The sequence below is a fragment of the Pristis pectinata genome, chromosome 8 (genome assembly GCF_009764475.1).
Source record: "Pristis pectinata isolate sPriPec2 chromosome 8, sPriPec2.1.pri, whole genome shotgun sequence".
Classification (NCBI taxonomy): Eukaryota; Metazoa; Chordata; class Chondrichthyes; order Rhinopristiformes; family Pristidae; genus Pristis; species Pristis pectinata.
The window spans coordinates 1,177,479-1,200,689 of record NC_067412.1 but is presented as its reverse complement, the minus strand read 5'-3'; the positions used below and the strand labels follow the sequence as shown (position 1 = coordinate 1,200,689).

The window sequence follows — 23,211 nt, the reverse complement described above, 5'->3', positions numbered from 1 at the left end:
AAACTTCTGGAGCCTTGATTCATTGCTTCACTATGGTCCCTCTGACACTGAGTGAGGGAGAGGTGACTGGGCCTGATCTGGGAGAAAGTCAAACAAATTGTGCTGAGGCAGCATAGTTTTGAGCATTGAATTAAAAATCTGAAATTGTCTTGCAGAAGCATGGAAAAAGGGTGATCTGAATGGCAGCTGTGGGCAGCGTTGTGCAGGTTGTGACGTCAGGCTGCCTCTGGATGATATGTGTTGGAGCTGGTGCCAGAGAAGGGTCAACATTGTCTCTCCCAGAACCAGCAGTACAAAGGTTGACCGATGACGTTGCACGGCATTGGAAGAAGACATTCGCATCTCCCAAAACTGCAGCCTCTGTGACACGATGGAAGGTATATCAACTGTAAAGTTAGTTTCAGTAATGGCGATCATCAAACCCACATGGTTCACTAACTAGGTACAAATATCTACCATCTTACCCATCTGTCTCCAGTCCCACAACAATGTGGTTGATTTTATACATGCTTAGAAAGAGCCTAGTAAAGCCACAGCTGTGCCAGACCACTTTGATCTTCACCACACAAGACTGTGGCCTCGAGGTTGCCCACCAACTCCTTCTTGAGGAGTTAGGGATGGGTAGTAAATGCTGGCCTGGCCAGCGATATGTACAATCCCATGAAATCATTGTAAAATATTGTCCCTACTTCACGTACTGTATATATCCAGACCCAGAGGTGAATAGCAGAGATGAGAATTAATATTGATGAGAAAGAGAGAACATCTGCACAAAGGCTTACCACATCCTCAGGCTTCACAGAGCCTTTTGCACCCATTGGTTTTCTGAAGTGTAGTCAGTGTTATCAAGGCAAGCAGCACAGGAGCTGACTTGCACACTGCAAGGTGCAATCAGCAGTAAAGGGGGTGGGGAATACTAGCTAAGATACTGGGAGAACTTGCCCCTCCTCTTCCAATAACATAGGATCCATCTGAACCAATGCAAAGCAACAATCAAAGAAACCGATGGAATTTTAAATCACATTGAAACATTGTAGAGCTCAAGTCGGGGAAAGTCACAATCAAGTTATTCATGGCTTTGGTTAGACCACATCTTGAATCCTTTGCTTGTCATTGATAAACTGAAAGACATTTTATTGCAAGAAGGAGCCATGGTCTGAACACCAGAGTCATAGTATCTGTTTTGTGTAGAGACTTGGGCACCTGATGTATCAATTAGAGAAAGGAGCATAATAAGTCAGTTGTGAATATGACTGTCAAATAGATAATGCAGGACATGGCTGGGGGTTGCAGAGACAGAATTTTAGGTCAAACTAATAAAAGGTAATTTTAGGACTGGCGTTAGGTAATTCTTCCTGCAAAGGGTGAAGAGTGTGTGGTATAACACCATGCAGTGGAGGTAAAGACTTTGGAACTATTAATTAAATAATCATGATACACTTAAGGGACATTAGGATCTCATCTATTTACATGGGCTCTTGACTTGTGATCAGATAGATGGAGCCTCATTTTAATGCCACACCAGAACTGCAGCACCTCAAGTAATGTGGCACTCACTCAGCTCTCTGCAGAAGTGCTGTTCTCAAGCACATGGAGTGCTTCTTGAGAGGCAATGAACATTGACACAAATTGAGGACCTAGAGTAGACTGTATTTAGTCCTTTGTGGCTTTGAGGGCACAGATCTGAAGTGTCCCAATCTGTGCCTCCAGCACATCTACAATGTACTATTCTGCCTTTATTGGGTGTCACATGACTGACTTTTGTCCCTGGGGTTTGTGGCTGGCAGACTTTAAAGTGAAGCTCCTTCTATCATAGACACTGAGTCCTGGTTCATGATGTGCCTTCAACAGGTCTCAATACCAGCTTTGGCTGTTCAACATCCTCTGCAATCTCCTCCAGCCCTCCCATGCTCCGAGATGTCTGTGCTGCTCTGAGTCTAATTGCTGGCACAGCCCTGAATTAGTTGCTACACCACTGGCAGATGTACTGGGCGCTCAGCTCTGGAATTTCCCCAGCCCTCTCACCTTGCTCACTCTCTCGTTACAACGTTCTTCAAACATTCCCCTCAACTCTCTATACTGCCTATCTCTCCTCCATCTTTCAGTCCAGATGAAGGATCTTGGCTCAAAGCATCATCTGTCCATTTCCCTCCACAGATGCTGCCTGACCTACTGAGTTCCTCCAGCATTTTGTCTGTTGGTCCAGATTCCAACATCTGCATTCTCTGGTATCTCTTTGTCTTTAAATGTACATCTTTACCAAGCCTTTGCCACCTGCGCCGATATCTTTATGTGGCTTGGTGCCACAGTTTGTTTGATAACGCTCCTATGAAGGGTCTTGGGATGTTTTGCTATGATAAAGATTCTCTGGTAATACAAATATTTATAGTTGACATTGTTGAATTTTATTTTGAATATGGAACATGAATTTGGATTTTCAATCCCTCTTGGGCCTCATTTGTGTCCTAGGAATTTGGATCAACAAATATCGGAAGCACCTGGTAAAATCCATCAGCGGGCCCTTTCTGGAGACAATAATCCGATACATGAAGAGGCAGGATCTGATGAGCTCTGAAGAAGTCAATCAAATTCAGGAACTGACAGCCCCATCAGATAAAGCGAAGGCAGTGATCGATGTCCTCGCTGGGAAAGGAAGTGCAGCCTCTGAGTCCTTGCAGACCTTCATTGAGACCACTAACTCACAGCTCTACCTTTTAATTACAGTCTACGGTCAGATATTTCTATTTCATATGAACTATTTATTCCCATTTGCTCAGGTCTCCTAGGGTACACAGGGCTGTGAAGGGTGATCTCAGGATCTTGGGTTTTCAGGCTCACCTTCCCCAGTCATGTCACAGAGCAGTCTACCATAGGGAGGGCTTGTCCTCAGCTCAGTAACTTGCCACAGCAATGCAGAAAGACAGAAGAGGTGAACATTGAACCTGTGGACACCAGTGAGAGGCACTTTGCATCAGTCTCTCTCCTAAGAATGAGATTCTGCTTCTTCCTGGCAGCCTGAATTGGAGAGGGAGAAGAGGCAGGCAGGGAGGAGCAGAAGGAAAGAATGAGGAGGAGAAGCAAGGGGAGGGAGTGCCGGGAGGAGGAGAGAGAGAGAAGGAAAGAGCTTGTTGCGGCACCTAACAACACTTTCCCAAACTGAACTTGGAAGTGAAGGTTACTGTGGAAGTAAAGGACAGAAATATCATTTATTAAAGTGGACTACACAAAGGTCAAAGATCGTTTTCCCTCAGAAGTGATCAATTGTTTATAGGACATATTGACAGATTTCCCCATGACATAGAAGGAGGCCATTTGGCCCATCAAATCTGTGCCAGTTTTCAGAGCAATCCCATCGATCCCATTACTCCACTTATTTTCCCTGTCATACACTTTCTGTCCAACATGCCCCTGATTCTCCTGCAGTGCCTCTATGCTGCCACTGATTGGTTATTTTCAACGCACTAGTTACCATTGAACAGACTCCACTTTCTCAGTTACTGCTGTCTGGTCTTTGTTCTTCAGGGAGCAAATACTTTATTACAGTCTTTGATTGTAAGACTGAAATTGGCTGATTTGGGATGGCCTCCTGTTCCTCCAATAATTAAGCATCCAGCTGTTGCCTGCGCACTGAATAAATGGTTATTCCAAATTTATTCAGTGCACAGGCAACAGCTGGATGCTTAATTATTGGAGGAACAGGATTCTACTAATCTACTGACAGTACTTTCATGATAAGTGGGAAAAATCCATTGTAACCATCACTCAAATGAAGAATGTTATCACAGATCACATAGAAACAGAACAAAGCTGGTTGTTCCATTTTGGTCCATGTTCCTTTGTTTCTTCTACCTCCTCTTTCCTTTCCTTTTTCTTCTCTTCATTTCCTCCCCTTAACTATCTATCGTCCCTCTCCATTTCTGCATTCTGCCACCCTCTGCAGAGCTGTGTTTGATGGAATTACACTAAAACACTGCAGTAGAAGTCAGTGGCAGTAAGGAGGACCCAGTGTGCATGTGATTTGGGCTGGTTGGTTACTAGTGTTGGTTTTTAAACATGAGAAAATAGGAGTAACTGTTTAGGCCAGCCGGCCCCTCATGCCTGCCCCACCATTCAATATGGTCATGGCTGATCTACCCCAGATATCAAATCCTCCTCTGTACCATAGCCCCATCGCCCTCAATCTCTCGATCTTTCAAAAATGTACTTGTATCCAGTTTAAATCCTCCTAATGAGCCAGGCTCCACCTCTGGGGCAGAGGTTTACTACTCTCGGTGAGTGTGCAGAAAGAGTGCAGAAAAGATTTACAAGGACTTTGAGGGATTGAGTTATAGGGAGAGGTTGGACAGGCTGTTCCTTAGTGTAGGAGACTGAGAGGTGAACTTAGAGGTGTAGTAAATCTTGAGGGGCATACACAGGGTGATGGCACAGTCTTTTTCCCAGAGATGGAGAATCAAGAACTAGAGGGCATAGGTTTAAGGCGAGAGGGGAAAGATTTAAGAGGAACTTGAGTGGCAATGATTTTTACACAAGGGGTGGTATCAATGTTGAATCAGCTACCAGGGAAGTGGTTGAGACGGGTACAATACAACCTTTAAAAGATACTTGGACAGGTACATGGATTGGAAAGGCTTAGAAGGTTATGGGCCAAACACTGGCAAATGGAACTAGCTTGGATGTGGCATCTTGGTCAGCATGGACCAGTTGGGCCAAAGGGCCTGTTGCCATGCTGTATAACTCAAGAATTCTACATACCTCGTTTTTGAATGACCAGCCCCTTACCTTAAGAATATACTTCCTTATTTACTTGTGTTGTTTGATCCTCATTTCAATCTCTTTTGTTGTTGTTTAAAGAACCAATGATACAGAAGCACATTGAAGTCCTACAGAATAAGTTCGGGAGTGGGCATGAAATCAATGCAGTGTGTGACAAGCCATCCCTGGAACGACTCACCAATCTCCTGCTAATCGACGGGCTGACAGACATCCAGCAGAAGGAACATGATGTCATGCAAACTGAGGCCACCAGAGGTATGAAGAACAGCTCGAGACACACCCCACTGGACAAGCTCTTCCTCCCCTTGTCGAAAGTTAGTATCCCGCCACGGATTTCAGTGACAGTTGGAGTGGCTGGAATTGGTAAGAGCACTTTGGTAAAAATCCTCGTGTACAAGTGGTTGAAGGGGGAGTTGTACAGAGATGTCACTTTCATATTCCCCTTCATGTTTCGAGAGCTGAACTCCTTTGAAAGAATATCTGCAGAAAAGCTGGTCAAGTTGACCTTTCCCCATATTGCTGAAACCAGCCACATTCTGAATGGGTCAGCAAAGGTGGTGCTGGTCTTCGATGGTTTGGATGAGTTCAAGTATCCACTGGAGTTTTCAAACTCCCAGATCTGCACTGACCCAAAGAAAGACATCCAAATCGACAATTTAATTACCAACATTATACGGGGCAACATCTTCTCTCAGGCAACAGTCTGGATCACCTCACGCCCAACTGCAGCGAGCCAGATCCCGGCTGGTCTTGTGGACAGAATGACCGAACTCAGGGGCTTCGAGGAAGTTGAGATCAAAGCCTTCTTGGACACGCTCTTTGAAGAAAGAGCAGTAGCTACGCGAGTCTTTTCACACATAAAGGCTCATAAGTCACTGAACATAATGTGCTCCGTGCCCTCCTTTTGTCTAATGATTGGCCTATCCCTCGCATACTACCTCAGAACCAGTAATGATGGTCGCAAAGCTGGCAACTTCCCCCAGACCATGACAGAAATCTATACCTATTTCTTTAAAATGATTCTCAATGGGGATTGGCAGGAAAAGGAGCAGGAGGCACTGAAGATTGACCAAACCTTCAGCAACAACAAGAAACTGATTGCTAACCTGAGCAGGCTGGCATTTTATGGGTTAATCAAACGCAAGTTTGTTTTCTATGAGCAGGACATGAAGGCCCATGGTATTGACCTCTCATCACTACAGGGAAGCTTGTGCACTAAGATCTTTGCCAAGGATGAATCTAATATCTGTACAGTTTACTATTTTACACACATTACCTTGCAGGAGTACCTGGCTGCCACCTACTATTACACAGCCGCTAAAAGGGCCATATTCGACCTATTCACTGAGAGTGCTATGTCTTGGCCTAAGATTGGCTTCCAAAATCATTTTAAGAATGCAGTTAGTAAGTCGCTGCAGTCAGAGGATGGTCACCTGGACGTTTTTGTGCGATTCCTCTCTGGCCTTCTCTCACCAGAGGTGAACAGGTTGCTGCAGGGCCTGCTCCTGACAAAGGACGAGCACAACAGCTACAGGATCCCTGTGGTGCACCACTTGCAGAGCTGCCTCAACACGGACTACGTCATCTCCTCCAGGACGGTCAACCTCATGCACTGCCTCCATGAGCTGCAGCACACTGACATCGCCAAAGGGGTGGCAGATTCCCTGCGGACTGGCAGTCTGGCCGGGAGACTGACCCCCATCAACTGCTCCGCCCTGGCCTACCTCCTGCAAGTGTCTGAGGAATGTATGGAAGAGACCAACCTCTCCAACTGCCTGAGCTACAACATCTTCAAGAGCTTGCTCCCCCGCCTTCTGTACTGCCACAACCTCAGGTAAAAACCCTTTGGTTTCCCAGTCTCTGTTAGTCGGAGAATTATTTAGATTTAATAAAAATAGAAGGTGCTGGAAACACTCAGCAGGTCAGGCAGTATCTGCGGAGAGAGGAGCAGAGCTAATGTTTCAGTTCATCAAATGAAGGGTTTGAACCTGAAACTTAAGAGTTTCTCTTTCCACAGATCCAGCCAGACCCACTGAGTGATTCCAGCATTTTCTCTTTATGCAGGGTTCCAGCATCTGCAGTATTTTTGTTTTACATGAACTATTTAGTTTGTTAATCCTACCGCCTCTGAACGGTGAGGAGAATTTCTGCCTCTCCCACCCCTTCAGCAGTTGTTCCAGGCCCCACTAGCCTCTGGTGAAAAGTTATTCTCATCTCCATTCTCATCCTCCTACTGATTGACTTAAATCAGTGCCCCTAGTTACTGTTCTTTCTGCTAATGGAAATAGGCCCTTCCTGTTCACCTATCAAGCTTTCTGAGGATTTTATACACCTCATTATACACCTTCTCTGCCTGGATTAGAGAGTATGGATTATGAGGAGAGACTAAAGGAGCTAGGGCTGTTCTCATTGGAGAGAAGGAGGATGAGGGGAGACATGATAGAGGTGTAAGAGATATTGAGAGGAATAGATAGAGTAGACAGCCAGCGTCTCTTTCCCAGGGCGCCAATGCTCAAAACAAGAGGACATGGCTTTAAGGTATTGGGTGGGAAGTTCAAGGGTGATGTCAGAGGGAGGTTTTTCATCCAGAGAGTGGTTGGTGCATGGAATGTGCTGCCTGGGGTGGTGGTGGAGGCTGATACATTGGACAAGTTCAAGAGATTATTAGATAAGCATATGGAGGAATTTAAGTTAGAGGGATATGTGGGAGGAAGGGGTTAGATAGTCTAAGGTGTGGTTTGGCGGCACAACATGGTGGGCCGAATAGCCTGTATTGTGCTGTATTGTTCTATGGTTCTATGGTTCATGTAAATCTATCCAGTCTCTTTTTTCCCCAGAGACAAAACCCCCACCCTCATATTTATAATTCTCCAATGTTGACACCATAGAGTCAGAATCATACAGCATGGAGACAGGCCATTCAGCTCAACTTGTCCACACCGATTCATGGGCACCCCTCCATGTTAATCCCATCTCCCAGCACTGGTACAGAACCCTCTAAGCCTAGGCGATTCAACTGCTCATCTAGACACTTCTCAAATGCTGTCAGTGACCCAGCTTCAACCACTCTCTCCGGCAGTGCGTTCCAGGTACTCACCACTCTCTGAGTGAAGAAGTTCTCCCTCATATCCTCTCTAACTATCTTCCCCCTTACTTTGCGTCTATATCCTCTAGTTTTATCTACCTCTGATATGGGGAAAAGTTTCCTGTAGTCTACCCTATGTATACCCCTTGTAATTTCAAATACCCCAGTCATGTTCCCTCTTAACATCCTCCGCTCCAGGGAGAACAGACCCAACCTCTCCGGTCTCTCCTCGTCACTGAACCGCTCCGTCCCAGGCAACATCCTGGTGAATCTCCTCTGCTCCGTCTCCAGCGTTATCACATCCTTCCCATAGTATGGTGTTGAGAACTGCTCGCAGTGCTCCAGCTGAGATCGGACCAAGGTTTTATAAAGTTGGAGCAAAACCTCGCTTATTAGCATAACGTTATCACAGCACCAGAGACCCAGGTTCAATTCCCGCTGCTGTCTGTTAGGAGTTTGTACATTCTCCCCGTGTCTGTGTGGGGTTCCTCCGGGTGCTCCAGTTTCCTCCCACATTCCAAAGACGTACAGGTTAGGAAGTTGTGGGCGTGCTATGTTGGTGCCAGAAGCGTGGCGACACTTGCAGGCTGCCCCCAGAACACTCTACGCAAAAGGTGCATTTCACTGTGTGTTTCGATGTACATGTGACTAATAAAGAGATCTTATCTACTTCTGTATTCAATACCCCAGCGAATGAAGGCCAGTAACCTTCAGAACCACCTGTGTTGCCACCTTCATAAATTTCCACTGCACTGATTCATTGAGTGAATCCAGTTGCAGGAGGTGGACAGCCAGAGCAAGGGAGCAAGGTCAGTGACATGGACTGACTGTTCAGTCATCCTGCCAAGCAGCTGCTGAATTCATCCAACATAACATTCCCCAGGCACCCACAGACCTGGGTTGGGTGGATGAAAGTGATGGAGAGGCAGAGTGAACTGCCATCAGCAAATTGTGGACAATGTTGAGAAATACCTGGAGAACAACGCTAGATTGACAAAGGGACTGAGGGAGCCAGAATGAGGGAGAGCTATGTTGTCTTAAGAGCTTGACTGTGGCAGTGCTGCACATCTGAGGAAATGGACCAGTGGGAGCTGCACTGTGTCCATAGCGATGGACCCTGCGGACTCCTGAGGGAGTTGCACATAGTCTGTGCAGTTAGGCTGAAGTTGGTGGAGTTGTGGAAAGTGAGGAAGGTTGTCAAAAGATTTGGAAATATGGAGCAGAGAAATAGCAGTTGAAGTTTAATCTGGAGGTGATGCAGTTTGGGAGGTCAAAGTGTGCAGTAAATGGCAGGACCCTTAGGAGCATTGATGTACTGAGGGATCTTGGGGTACAAGTCTATAGCTCACTGAAAGTGGCAACACAATTAGATAGAGTGGTAAAGAAGGCGTACTCATGCTTACCTTCACTGGAGTATAAACGTTAGGAAATCACATTGCAGTTGTATCAAACTTTGGTTAGGCCACACTTGGATACTGTGTGCAATTCTGGTCGCCACACTATAGGAAGGAAGTGGAGGCTTTGGAGAGGGTGCAGATGAGGTTCACCAGGATGTTGCCTGGATTGGAAAGTATTAGCTATAAGGAGAGGTTGGACCAACTTGGATTGTTTTCTGTGGAGCATCGGAGACTGAGAAGAGACCTGATATAATATTATGAGAGGCATAGACAGGGTGGATAGAGTCTTTTTCCCAGGGTGGAAATGTCAAATATCAGAAGGATTGTACTATTGGTCCCCAGTTGTCAGTGCAAATCAGAGGGGCAAATATGTAGGAAGATTGCAGATAGTTGTAAGAATAATGTTGTAACAGTGGGTGATTTTAACTTTCCCAATATTGACTGGGACTGCCATAACGCTAAGGGTTTGGATGGGGCAGAATTTGTTAAGTGTGTCCAAGAAAATTTTCTGAAGCAATATGTAGATTGACGAAAAAGGGGGAAACATTTAACCACCTATTGGAAATTGAGGTGGGGCAAGTGACTGAAGTGTCAGGGGGAGCACTTCGGGACCAGTGACCATAATTCTGTTAGTTTTAAAATAGTTATGGAAAAAGATAGGACGGGTCCACAAGTTCTACATTGGGGCAGGGCTAATTCTGATAGCATTAGACGGGAACTTGCTGAGGTTGATTGGGAGAGGGACGTCTGGCAAGAGGGAGGCTTTTAAAAGTGAGATAGGGAAAGCTCAGGGCCAGCATGTTTCGGTTCGAGTGAAGGGCAGGATTAGGGAAGCCCTGGCTTAAGAGGGATATTGAGGCTCATTAGGTATGAAAAAAGGTATATGTCAGGTATAGGCAGCTGGGATCAAGCGAGTCCTCTGAGGAGCATAAGAAATGTAGGAGTACACTTAAGAGGGAAGTCAGGAAGGCAAAAAGAGGGTATGAGATAGTTCTGGCAAATACTTTCTCTCAAGCACCCAAGCTCAAGCTTGCTCTTACATGCTCTCAGGCTTTTGTATCTCCTGCCTGACAGGAGAGGAGAGAGAAGAGAATGACCAGGGTGGGAGGGGTCCTTGATTATGTCGGCTGCTTTCCTGAGGCAGCGGGAAGTGTCGACAGAGTCAGTGTAGGGGAGGCTGGTCTGTGTGACGGACTGGGCTGTGTTCACAACTCTCTGCAGCTTCTTGCGATCTTGGACAGAGCAGTCGCTGTACCAATCTGTGATGCATCTGGATAGGATGCTTTCTATGGTGCACCTGTAAAAATTGGTGAGAGTCATTGGGGACCTGCTGTAACTACTGGAGTATTCGGAGGAAGGAGAGGCGTTGGTGCACTTTCTTGGCCATAGTGTCCACATGGCTGGTGCAGGACAAATTGTCGGTGATGCTTATACCTCGGAACTTGAAGCTCTCAACCACTCCGTCTTGTCGTTGTTTGAGATCCGGCCCACTACAATGGTGTCATCTGCAAATTTGTAAGTGGAGTGAGAGCAGAATTTGGCCACACAGTTCTGAGTGTATAGGGAGTATAGTAAGGAGCTGAGGACGCAGCCTTGTGGGGCACCAGTGCTGAGGATAATCGTGGAGGAGTTGTTGCTGCCTATCCTCACTGATTGCGGTCTGTTGGTCAGGAAATCAAGGATCCAGTCAAGGGAAGAAATTGCTGGGGCCCTGGCAGATATATTTGTATCATTGTTAGTCACAGGTGAGGTACCAGAATGCTGGAAGGTGGCTAATGTTGTGCCTTTATTTAAGGCCTCAAGGGCAAGCCAGGGAACTACAGGCTGGTGAGCCTAACATCAGTGGTGGGAAAGTTGCTGGAGGGGATTCTGAGAGACAGGATTTACCTGCATTTGTGAAAAGCAAGGACGGATTAGGAACAGTCATCGTAGCCTCATGCATTTTGTTGATTTTTTTTTGAAGAGGTGACCAACAGGATTGACAAGGGCAGGGCAGTCGATGTTGTTTACATGGACTTTAGCAAGGCCTTCAGTAAGGTCCCACGTGGTAGGCTGGTCTGGAAGGTTTGATCACGTTAGATCACATGGGATCCAGGGTGAGCTGGCCCTTGGTGGAAGGAGTCAGAGGGCTGTTTTCCAAGTTGGAGGCCTGTGACCAGTGGTGCACCAGGGATCGATGCTGGGTCCACTGTTGTTTGTCATCTGTATTCACGATTTGGATGAGAATGTAGGTGGTGTGGTTAGTTAGTTTGTGGATGACAACAAAATTGGTGGTGTGGTGGACGGTGAAGAAGGTTGTTTAAGATTACAACAGGATCTAGAATAACTATTAAAGTGGGCCAAGGAACGGCGGATGGAATTTACATAGAACATAGAACATTACAGCACAGTACAGGCCCTTTGGCCCACAATGCTGTGTCGATCTTTTAACCTACTCTAATATCTATCTAATCCTTCCCTCCCACATAGTCCTCCATTTTCTATCATTCATGTGCCTAGCTAAGAGTGTCTTAAATGTCCCTAATGCATCTGCCCCCACAACCTCTGCAAGCAGTGCGTTCCACGCACCCACCACTCTTTGTGTAAAAAAAACTTACCTCTGACATCCCACTTCTCCCTTCCTCCAATCACTTTAAAATTATCCCCCCTCGTGTTAGCCATTTCTGCCCTGAGAAAAAGTCTCTGACTGTCCACTCAATCTATGCCTCTTATCATCTTTTACACCTCTATCAGGTCACCTCTCATCCTCCTTCGTTCCAAAGAGAAAAGCCCTAGCTCACTCAACCTATCCTCATAAGACATGCTCTCCAATCCAGGTAGCATCCTGGTAAATCTCCTCTGCACCCTCTCTATAGCTTCCACATCCTTCTTATAATGAGGTGACCAGAGCTGAACACAATATTCTAAGTGTGGTCTGACCAGAGCTTTATAGAGCTGCAACATTACCTAATGGCTCTTGAACTCAATCCCCCAGCTAATGAAGGCCAACTCTCCATACACCTTCTTAACAACCCTATCAACTTGTGAGGGATCTATGGACTTTGACCCCAAGATCCCTCTGTTCTTCCACACTGCTAAGAATCCTGCCATTAACACTGTATTCTGTCTTCAAATTCAACCTTCCAAAGTGAATCACTTCACACTTTTCCATGTTGAACTCCATCTGCCACCTCTTAGCCCAGCTTTGCATCCTATCAATATCCCATTGTAACCCTGGACAACCTTCTACACTATCCACAACATCACCAATCTTCAAGTCATCTGCAAACTTACTAACCCACCCTTCCACTTCCTCATCCAAATCATTTATAAAAATCACAAAGAGCAAGGGTCCCAGAACACAGCCCTGCGAAGCACCACTGGCCACCGACCTCCAGGCAGAATACACTCCATCTAACACCACCCTCTGTCTTCTATGGGCAAGCCAATTCCGAATCCACACTGCCAAATTTCCCTGGATCCCATGCCTCCTGACCTTCTGAATGAACCTATCATGGGGAACCTTATCAAACGCCTTACTGAAGTCCATATACACCACATCCACTGCTCTACCCGCATCAATGTGCTTTGTCACATCCTCAAAGAATTCAATCAGGCTCGTGAGGCACAACCTGCCCTTCACAAAGCCATGCTGACTGTCCCTAATCAGACTATGCTGCTCCAAATGATCATAAATCCTGTCTCTAAGAATCTTTTCCAACAACTTGCCCACCATTGAGTAAGACTCACTGGTCTGTAATTCCCAGGGTTATCCCTACTCCCTTTCTTGAACAAAGGAATAACATTTGCCACCCTCCAATCATCTGGTACTACTCCTGTGGCCAGTGAGGTTGCAAAGATCATCGTCAAGGGCTCAGAAATCTCTTGTAGTATCCTGGGATACATCCCATCCGTGCCCTGTGACTTATCTCTCCTAATGTTTTTCAAAAGTTCCAGCACATCCTCCTTCTTAACACTGACATGTTCTAGCTTATCAGCCTGTTTTACACTGTCCTCACAAACTTCAAGGTCTCTCTCACTGGTGAATACTGAAGCAAAGTATTCATTAAGGACCTCCCCTACCTCTTCCGACTCCAGGCCCATGCTTCCTCCTCTATCCCTAATTGGTCCTACCCTCACTCTAGTCATCCTCCTATTCTTCATATATGAGTAGAACGCCTTGGGGTTTTCCTTAATCCTTCTCACCAAGGCCTTCTCATTCCCCTTCTAGCTCTTCTAAGTCCATTCTTAAGCTCCTTCCTGGCTACCTGGTAACTCTCTAGAGCCCTGTCTGATCCTTGCTTCCTAAACCTTAAGTAAGCCTCTTCACTAGATATTCCACATCTCTTGTCAACCATGGTTCCTTCACCCTACCATCTTTTTCCTGCCTCAATGGGAAAAACCTATCCAGAACCCCTGCAAGAGATCTCAAAACATCTGCTCCCAGTTTACACTCCCAAGTTCCTGCCTAATAGCATCATAATTCCCCCTCCCCCAATTATTTTCCCGTACTGTTTGCTCCTATCCCTCTCCAAGGCAAGGGTAAAGGTCAGAGAGTTGTGGTCACTGTCTCTGAAACGCTCACCCACCAAGAGATCTGACACCTGATCAGGTTCATTGCCTCGTACCAGATCCAGAATGGTCTCTCCTCTGGTCAGCTTGTCTACATACTGTGTCAGGAATCCTTCCTGGACACACCTAACAAATTCTGCTCCATCCACACCTTTTGCACCAAGGAGGTGCCAATCAATATTAGGGAAGTTGAAATCACCCATGAAAACAACCCTGTTATTTTTGCACGTCTCCAAAATCTGCCTCCCGATCTGTTCCTCTGTGTCTCTGCTGAAGTTGGGGGGTCTGTAGAATATTCCCAATAGAGTGATTGCTCCCTTCCTGTTTCTGACTTCCACCCACACTGACTGAATAGATGATCCATCCAGGACATCCTCCCTTTCTACAGCTGTGACACTGTCCCTGATCAGCAAAGCCTCTCCCCCACGCTTTCTACCTCTATCCCTGTCCCTTTTTGAAACATCTAAACCCTGGAATATCCAGCAGCCATTCCTGACCTTGCGACAGCCAAGTCTCTGTAATGGCCACAACATCATAGTTCCACGTACTTACCCACACTCTAAGTTCATCACCTTTGTTCCTGTTACTTCTTGCATTAAAGTAGACACACTTCAGCCCATCCAACTGACTGCAATTTTGCCCAATCAAATGCCTATCCTTCCTCACAGTCTCTCTACACGCTACATCAACCTGTACACCAACTGGCCCATCCTCTGACATATCATTCAGGTTCCCAGCCCCCTGCCAAACTAGTTTAAACCCTCCCCAACAGCTCTAGCAAACCTGCCCGCAAGGATATTGATCCCCCTCCAGTTAAGGTGTAACCCATCCCTTTTGTACAGGTCATACCTTCCCCAGAAGAGATCCCAATAATCCATAAATCTGAAACCCTGCACCCTGCACCAACTCCTCAGCCACGCATTCATCTGCCAAGTCAACTTGTTCTTACCCTCACTGGCGTGTGGCACAGGCAGCAATCCAGAGTTTCCTACCCTTGAGGTCCTGCTTTTCAGCTTCCTACTTAGTTCCCCACATTCACTTTTCAGGACCTCCTACATCATAGGTACCAATGTGTACCACAACTTCCGGCTGCTCACCCTCCCCCTTTAGAATGCTGTGGACCTGATCTGAGACGTCCCTGACCCTGGCACCTGGTTGGCACCAAAACTCAGACAAGTATGAAGTGTTGCATTTTGGGAAGTTAAACCAAGGCAGGACTTACACAGTGAATGGCAGGGCCCTGGGGATTGTTGTAGAACAGAGAGACCCAGGGGTACAGGTACATAGTTCCCTGAAAGCGGTGACACAGAGAGACAGGGTGATGCAGAAGGCGTTTGGCACACTTGCCTTCATTAGTCAGGAGTAGAAGAGCTGGGATGTGATGTTACAGCTGTACAAGACATTACTATTGGAGCTGTAGAGCAATACAGCACAGATACAGGCCCTTCGGCCCAACCAGTCCATGCCGAGATTAGGAAAATATGCAGAGTTCTGGTCGCCCAGCTATAGGAAGGATGTGACTAAGCTGGAAAGGGTGTAGAAGAGATTCACAAGGATGTTACTGGGACAGGAGGGCTTGGGTTATTAGGAGAGGCTGGATAGGCTGGAGCTTTTTACCCTGAGGATAGGAGCCTGAGGGGTGACCTTATAGAGGTTTATAAAATCATGAGGACCATAGACAGGGTGAATGGTCACATTTTTCCTGGGATTGGGGAGTCTAAAACGAGAGGGCACAGGTTTAAGGTGAGAGGGGAAAAATTTAAAGGGGACATGAGGGGCAAGATTTTCACAGAGAGGGTGGTGGGGACGTGGAACGAGCTGCCAGTGGAAGTGGTAGAGGTGGAGACAGTTAGAACATTTAGAAGATATTTAGACAGATACATGGATAGGAAACGTTTAGAAGGATATCGGCCAAACCCAGGCAAATGGAACAAGCTCAGGTAGGCAACTTAGTGGGCCTTGATGCATTGGGTTGAAGGGCCTGTTTCCGTGTTGTACAACTGTGACTACAGGAAATAGCTTCAAGGTGAGTGGGGAAAGTTTAAAGGAGATGTGCGAGGCAAGTTTTTACACAGAGAGTGATGGGAGTTGGTAGAAGCAGATACAATAACAGGGTTGGGAGGCATCTAGACAGACACATGAACAGGCAGGGATGGAGGCATATCGACTTTACACAAGCAGATGGGATTAGTTTAAATTGGCATCATTGTGGGTACAGACATGGTGGGCTGAAGGGCCTGTTCCTGTGCTGAACTGTTCTCTGTGGTGCAGCTGTCTGAGGAGTGGGGTGGGGGCTGAGCTCAGTCCATGGAACTTTACACCAGAGTTCTGTCCCTTTGATGGATACAGGGAGCTCTGCACCGCGTGAGGGTGGGACTGAGGGAGTGTTTCACCGTGCGAGGGTGGGACTGAGGGAGTGTTTCGCCGCGTGAGGGTGGGACTGAGGGAGTGTTTCACCGTGTGAGGGTGGGACTGAGGGAGCTCTGCACCGCGTGAGGGTGGGACTGAGGGAGTGTTGCACCGCGTGAGGGTGGGACTGAGGGAGTGTTGCACCGCGTGAGGGTGGGACTGAGGGAGTGTTTCACCGCGTGAGGGTGGGAATGAGGGAGCGTTTCACCGCGTGAGGGTGGGACTGAGGGAGCGTTTCACCGTGCGAGGGTGGGACTGAGGGAGTGTTTCACCGCGTGAGGGTGGGACTGAGGGAGCGTTTCACCGCGTGAGGGTGGGACTGAGGGATTGCTGCATTGTCTGAAGTGATGGACTGGGTCAGTTTCTCCACTGACTGGAGCTGGACTTACCAAGTGTTACGCTGAGTTTGAGGAAGTTGTGCACGTTCTGTGGAGCTGGACTGGGAACTCTGCACTTTTTGTCATGTTAGGCTGTGGGAGTGAACACTGTCAGCGGACCAAGGGAGCGCTGCTCTGTCTGAGGAGCCGTTTTGAGGATGTTCTTTGTCTGTGGTGTTGATCTGAGGGATCCACGGTGTTGTCTGAGCGGCTGGACGGAAGGAGAGTTGCACTCTCTGTGGAGCTGGTTGGCAGCATTTCTGTGCTCTCTGTTGAGCTAGGGAGACAGACTGCTGCACCGTCAGGTGTACGGGACAGAGGGAGTGCTTTACTGTCAGGGTTTGTGACTGACAGAGTGCGCTCCACCAGAGTCGCTGCTCAGGCCCAAGGCCCGGCGTCTCTCTTGGGCGGCGACTTGGCACAACCCAAGCTGCCTGGCGGATACGCCGGTGGTGCCATTCTGCGATGCGCCGAGGCGTTTCTTGTACGGGTTGCTCCTGCGCACCTTTCACTTCCTCGCCCTGGTCTGCCAGCTGGACACACCATGGCGGTCTGTCTTGCCGTCGGGTGGGGAGGGGCTCTCCGGTGGAGGTCTCTCTACGTGGGAGTCCTCCCCCTTTACATTGGGGACCTGGGGTGGAGGGCAACTGTTTTTCTGAGCCGGTTCACCGACACCCCAGCCGCCTGTCACTTCCGCGGCCGGGAGGAGACGGTGTACCACGTGTACGTGGAGTGCGCGAGGTTGCAGCCCCTCTTCGAGTATCTGAAGGGGCTGCTGCTCAAGTTCTAGCTGCACTTCAGCCCGACGCTGCTGATCTACGGTCACTCCGTGCGACATGGGGCAGATCATGTGGAGTATCTCCTGGTGGGTCTTCTCCTGGGCCTGGCCAAGCTGGCCATCCACGGGTCCCGGCGGTGGGCGGCCGAGGTTTCTGGCCGGTCCGCCTGCCTGCCCGTCTTCCGAGCTTACGTCCATGCGTGGATGTCCTTGGAGAGGGAGCATGCAGTCTCCACGGGCACCCTGGTTGAGTTCCGCACTCAGTGGGCCCCTCAGGGGATCGCGTGTGTCTTGGACGGTGAGAATGCAACTCTTCTCTGAAGTGTTGCTTGTGCGTTTAGCGGTTGTTGGCATTATTGCTGTAGTATGTAGTTTGCATAGTTTTTCTTCTACTTTCTTGTATAGTTGTAGTAGTTCTGACATTGGATGTCCTTTTGTAGTGCTTTTAGCAAATAAATGTTTGTAAAAAAAACTGATGGAGTGCTGTACCGTCAGGGTTTGTGACTGACGGAGTGCTGTACCGTCAGGGTTTGTGACTGATGGAGTGCTGTACCGTCAGGGTTTGTGACTGACGGAATGCTGTACTGTCTGAGGTTTGTGACTGACAGAGTGCTATACCATCAGGGTTTGTGACTGTTGGAGTGCTGTACTGTCAGGGTTTGTGACTGACAGAGTGCTGTACTGTCAGGGTTTGTGACTGACGGAGTGCTGTACTGTCTGAGGTTTGTGACTGACAGAGTGCTATACCATCAGGGTTTGTGACTGTTGGAGTGCTGTACTGTCAGGGTTTGTGACTGACAGAGTGCTGTACTGTCAGGGTTTGTGACTGACGGAGTGCTGTACTGTCTGAGGTTTGTGACTGACAGAGTGCTGTACTGTCTGACGGACTGAACTGAGGGAACTCTGTACTGCCTGAGGAGCTAGACAGAAATTTTAAAGTCTTCTCTGGCACATAAGAGGTACCAGATGACTCCAGGACAGCAGGGATCAGCCAGGTTAGTCCAGGCTGGTGAGTATTATTGAAAAAAGTTCTTAGGGATAGGATTAATCTGCACTTGGAGAGGCAGGAGTGAGTCAGCAGGACTTTATTGAGGAGGATCCTATCTGATTAAATTGATTGAATTTTTTGAGGAGGTGAATAAGTGCATTGATGAGGATAGTGTGGTTGATGTAGTCTACAGAGACAAGGTCCCACATGAAGGCTGGTCCAAAAGGTTAGGGCCCATGGGATTCAGGGAAAGTTGGAAAATTGGATCACAAATTGGCTTGGTAATAGGAGACAGAGGGTGACGGTGGAGGATTGCTTTTGAGATTGAAAGCCTGTGACCAGTGGTGTGCTGCTGGGATCGTCCCTGGGACCTTTGCTATGTGCTGTATACTGTAATGGTCTGGATGTGAATGTAGAGGTGTGATTAATGGGTTTGCAGGGTTGTTGACAGTGAGGAGAATAGTCTTTGGCTACAGAAAAACATTGACAGTTTGGTAAGATGGGCAGAGCAATGGCAGATAAAACGTAACCCTGAAAATTGTGAGGTAATATTGGGGAGGACTAATAGGCTAGGAAGTACACAATGAATTGTCAGATCCTTAGGAAGCATTGAGGAACATGTCCAAGGATCCCAGGTATACAAGGTGGTGAAGAGGGCAAATGGGATACTTGCCTTCATTAGCTGGGGCATAGAATATAAGAGCAGTGGAGGTCACGGTACATAAAACATGGGTTAGACCACAGCTGGACCATTGTGTGCAGTTCTGGTCGCCACACTATTGGAAAGACTTGATCGCACTGGAGAGGGTGCAGAGGAGATTCACCAGGGTGTTGCCTGGGATGGAGCGGTTCAGTTATGAGGAGAGACTGGATGGACTGGGTTTGTTTTCTTTGTGGCAGAGAAGGCTGAGGGGGGACTTGGTTGAGGTACACAAAATTATGAGGGGCATAGAGTAAAGAACTTCAATAATCAAAGGAGACACCAGAGACTGCAGATGCTGGAATCTGAAGCGACAAACAAAATGCTGGAGGAACTCAGCAGGTCAGGCAGCATCTGTGGAGGAAAATGGACAGTCAAGGTTTCAGGTCAAGACCTTTCCTCTGGACTGCATAGGTTTAAAGCAAGGAGTAGACATTTTAGAGGGGACGAGGAAGAATTTTTTCACACAGAGGGTGGTTGGAATGGGGAATACACTACTTGAGAGAGGTGGTGTGGGGAGGCAGACTCTCTTACAATGGTTAAAGAGTTTTTACATCAGCACTTGAAATGCCATGACGTTGGAGGCTCTGGGCCGAGTGTTGGGAAATGGGATTCGTATAGATGGCACTATATGACTGGTACAATCATATGTTCTCAGTAAAGCAATGGCTACACCTCTGAGCATCTGGTTCACTGCTGTCCTGATGGTGCTGGCCCAGTGTAACACAATCTATTTCTTAAAGGTTGGAAAACAACCAGTTCAAAGACAACGTGATGGATCTACTGGGGAGCTTGTTGAGTGCGAAGGATTGTCAGATCAGAAAGATCAGGTATGTCCATCTCTGAACGCCTTACCCTGTAGGCTAGCAGCCTGGGGCACTTGTAGTAATTCCTGTTTACTCAACCTCCCACCAGCTAATACTCACGCAAGGCTGGCTATAGCTCACCGCAGTCAACACAGTGTGGGCATCAAAGTTAGTGTAAAAATGGAAATTGCAATTAAAATATCTGAAACAAAAAAGTAGAACAATAATTTTCCAATAATGCCCAGGCACTTCAGATGCTGGTTTGCTACAAAGTCCTGATCACGTTATCCTGTACTTAATAACTCTTCCAACTCCTCCTGCGGGGATCGGCTGGCAGTGGGCACTGGAACTGGGCTGGGATTGCCCTGGGCACTGGATTGGGAAGGCAGTGGATGTTGGCACTGGGCTGGGATGGCACTAGGCAGTGGTACTGGTTGTGATGGTGCTGGGCAGTGGCACTACAGGGACGGCCCTGGTCACAAGAACCGGGATGGATTCCACTGGCAGTGGGTACTGGCACTGTGCTGGGAGGATGTTGGGGAGATGTAGCCAGCATTGGGTGTCGGTGAGTTTGCTCTTACCTGGTATCTGAATGTTGTTTTGAGCAGCTTGGCTGAAAACCTGATCAGCAACAAGGGGGCGAAGGCAATCGCTCGGTCGCTGATGGTGAATCGCACCCTGTCTGCTTTGGAGTGAGTACTGTTACCATGTGTGTTTAGCCACTTCCCTCCCCTTCCACCTAGCTTCATCTGCTCATTGTTCCCCCACAGCCTCAGGACCAACTCGATCGGCCCCAAGGGAGCAAAAGCATTCGCCGATGCCTTGAAAATAAACCAGGGCCTCATCTCTCTCAAGTAAGTGACTCTGTGTTCAGGGAGAGGAGGTTGGAAGTGAGGGTGGGATGGAGTGGAGGAGGAGGGGAGAGCTGGGAAGGAGGGAGAGAGTGGACATGGTGTAGAAAGGATTAATGGCCCTGCTCAGTTCATGCAGCTTCCTGTGGTGGTTGGGCTTTCTGCCTGTTGTATAGTGTGTGGTTTTCAGAGAAGGGAGCTGAGCTGTCACTTACTGATGCCGGATATGTGATATCTGATGAAATGAAAGAACAACACTTTCTAAGGGATTGCGTCACTCCTCTTCTGGTGGGGGACCTGAAATGTGCAGAACTGTTAGCAATGAAAGTGTGGGGTTCATCTGTACCTCTCCTTAGTTACTGAGAGGAGACCCAGTCCCAGGGGTTCTGACGAAGGGTCTAGCATCTAAAAGGTTAACAGCTTCTCTCTCCACAGATACTGCCTGACCTGCTGAATGTTTCTAGCACTTACTTTTTTTTGTATTTTTACTCTTGCATTCAAATCTCTTGCAGTAAAAGCCAACATAGAACACAGAACATAGAACATAGAACAGTCCAGCACTGGACAGGCCATTCGGCCCACGATGTTGTACCAATTTGATGCCAATTTATACTAAATGTCCTCCTCCTGTGTATCATCCGTATCCCTCCATTCTCTTCGTATTCATGTGTCTATCTAAAAGCCTCTTAAACCTCACTAAACTGCCTGCTTCCACCACTACCCCTGGTAACTTATTCCAGGCACCCCACGGGTCACAGCCTGGAAGTGACCTGGTACTCTTGCTCTTTACTTTCTCTGCGTAAAATAACTTGCCCCTCACATCGGTTCCTCTTTGCCCAATCGCTTGCTGTACCTGCAGCTTAACTTTGTGATTCATGTTCAAAGACACCAAGGTCCCTCTGAACACCAACACCTTTCAGTTTCTCACCACTTCTTTTATCTCTACCAAAGTGGATGATCTGATATTCCCTCGGCCAAGTCTTTGCCCATTCACTTAGCCTGTCTAAATCTCCCTCAAGCCTCTCTGCATCCTCTAAAGCCCACTCTGTCACCCAGTTTAGTATCATCAGCAGCTTGGAAGTATTACACTTGGATCCCTCACGCAAATCACTGAAATGCACTGAACAGCCATGGCTCAGCACCGATTGCTGTGGCACCCCACGGGTCACAGTCTGAAAGTGACCTGGTACTCCTGCTCTTTATTTTCTGACCATTAACCAGTCGTTTATCCATGTCAGTATATTACATGATCTAATTTCATTTAAATGCAAGAAACTTGTCAAAGGCCTTCTGAAAATCCAAGTAGACCCTATCTTCTGGCGATGATGTTATAACCTCAATAAAACAACAGATTTGTTGTCCATGATTTCCTTTTCATAAACCCACCATTATTTACTTAACACCCTGCAACCACTTGCTTAATAATGGATTCTAGCATTTTCCAGACCACTGATATCAGGATAACTGGTGTATAATTCTCCATTCTCTCTCTCTCTTTCTCTCCCTCTCTCACTCTCGCTCTCACTCTCTCTCTCTCTCTCTCTCTCGCTCTCCCTCGCTCTCACACACACACACTTAGAAAGTGGATTTACATCTGCTGCCTGCCATTTGTGAAAAATGTAGTAAGTTCTCGAGAAGGTAATGGCCATAGTGCTACTTTTAGCTCCACAGCCACCTCCTTTAAAACCCTAGGATGCAGCTCATTAGATCCTGGGGAATTTATCACCTTTCTTTAATACTATTTTTTGTTTAGATGGGGCAGAGTTTATTAGGTGTGTCCAGGAAGGATTCCTGACACAGTATGTGGACAGGCCAACTAGACGAGATGCCATACTGGATCTAGTACTAGGCAATGAACCTGGTCAGATGACAGACCTCTTGGTGGGCGAGCATTTCGGAGACAGTGACCACAACTCCCTGACCTTTAGCATAGCCATGGACAAGGATAGGAGCAGGCGATGTGGGAAAGTTTTTAATTGGGGAAGGGCTAATTAAGATGGTATTAGGCAGGAACTTGGGAGTGCAAATTGGGAACAGATGTTCTCAGGGAAATACACAGCAGAAATGTGGAGGCTGTTTAGGGAACACATGCATGAGGTTCTGGATAGGTTTGTCCCACTGAGACAGGGAAAGGATGGCAGGGTAAAGGAACGATGGTTGACAAGAGAGGTGAAACATCTAGTCAAGAGGAAGAAGGAAGCATAAAGGTTTAAGAAGCAAAAATCAGGTAGGGCTCTTGAGAATTATAAGGTAGCCAGGAAGGAGCTTCAGAATGGACTTAGGAGAACTAGAAGGGGGCATGAGAAGGCCTTGGCGAGTAGAATTAAGGAAAACCCCAAGGCATTCTACACATACGTGAAGAATAGGACAATGACTAGAGTGAGGGTAGGACCGATCAGGGATAAAAGAGGAAACATGCCTGGAGGTGGAGGAGGTCGGGGAGGTCCTTAATGAATACTTTGCTTCAGTGTTCACCAGGGAGAGGGACTTGGACAA

General features: G+C 47.5%; 1 protein-coding gene across 3 annotated transcripts in view; it reads left to right on the top strand.

Moving 5' to 3' along the window:
* The window catches only part of nlrc3 (NLR family, CARD domain containing 3), a 60,762-nt gene that overhangs the window by 20,907 nt on the left and 16,644 nt on the right, over positions 1–23,211 (top strand). For 2 of the 3 annotated variants that reach the window (XM_052021381.1, XM_052021380.1), the window contains exons 2-7: positions 156–377; positions 2,470–2,730; positions 4,852–6,607; positions 19,802–19,888; positions 20,473–20,556; positions 20,635–20,718. In XM_052021381.1, coding sequence (XP_051877341.1) covers positions 371–377; positions 2,470–2,730; positions 4,852–6,607; positions 19,802–19,888; positions 20,473–20,556; positions 20,635–20,718 — 2,279 coding nt within the window. In that variant the 5' untranslated portion in view covers positions 156–370. Of the gene's footprint in view, positions 1–155; positions 443–2,469; positions 2,731–4,851; positions 6,608–19,801; positions 19,889–20,472; positions 20,557–20,634; positions 20,719–23,211 lie in introns of all 3 variants that reach the window. The other variant, XM_052021382.1, reaches the window with a different exon arrangement.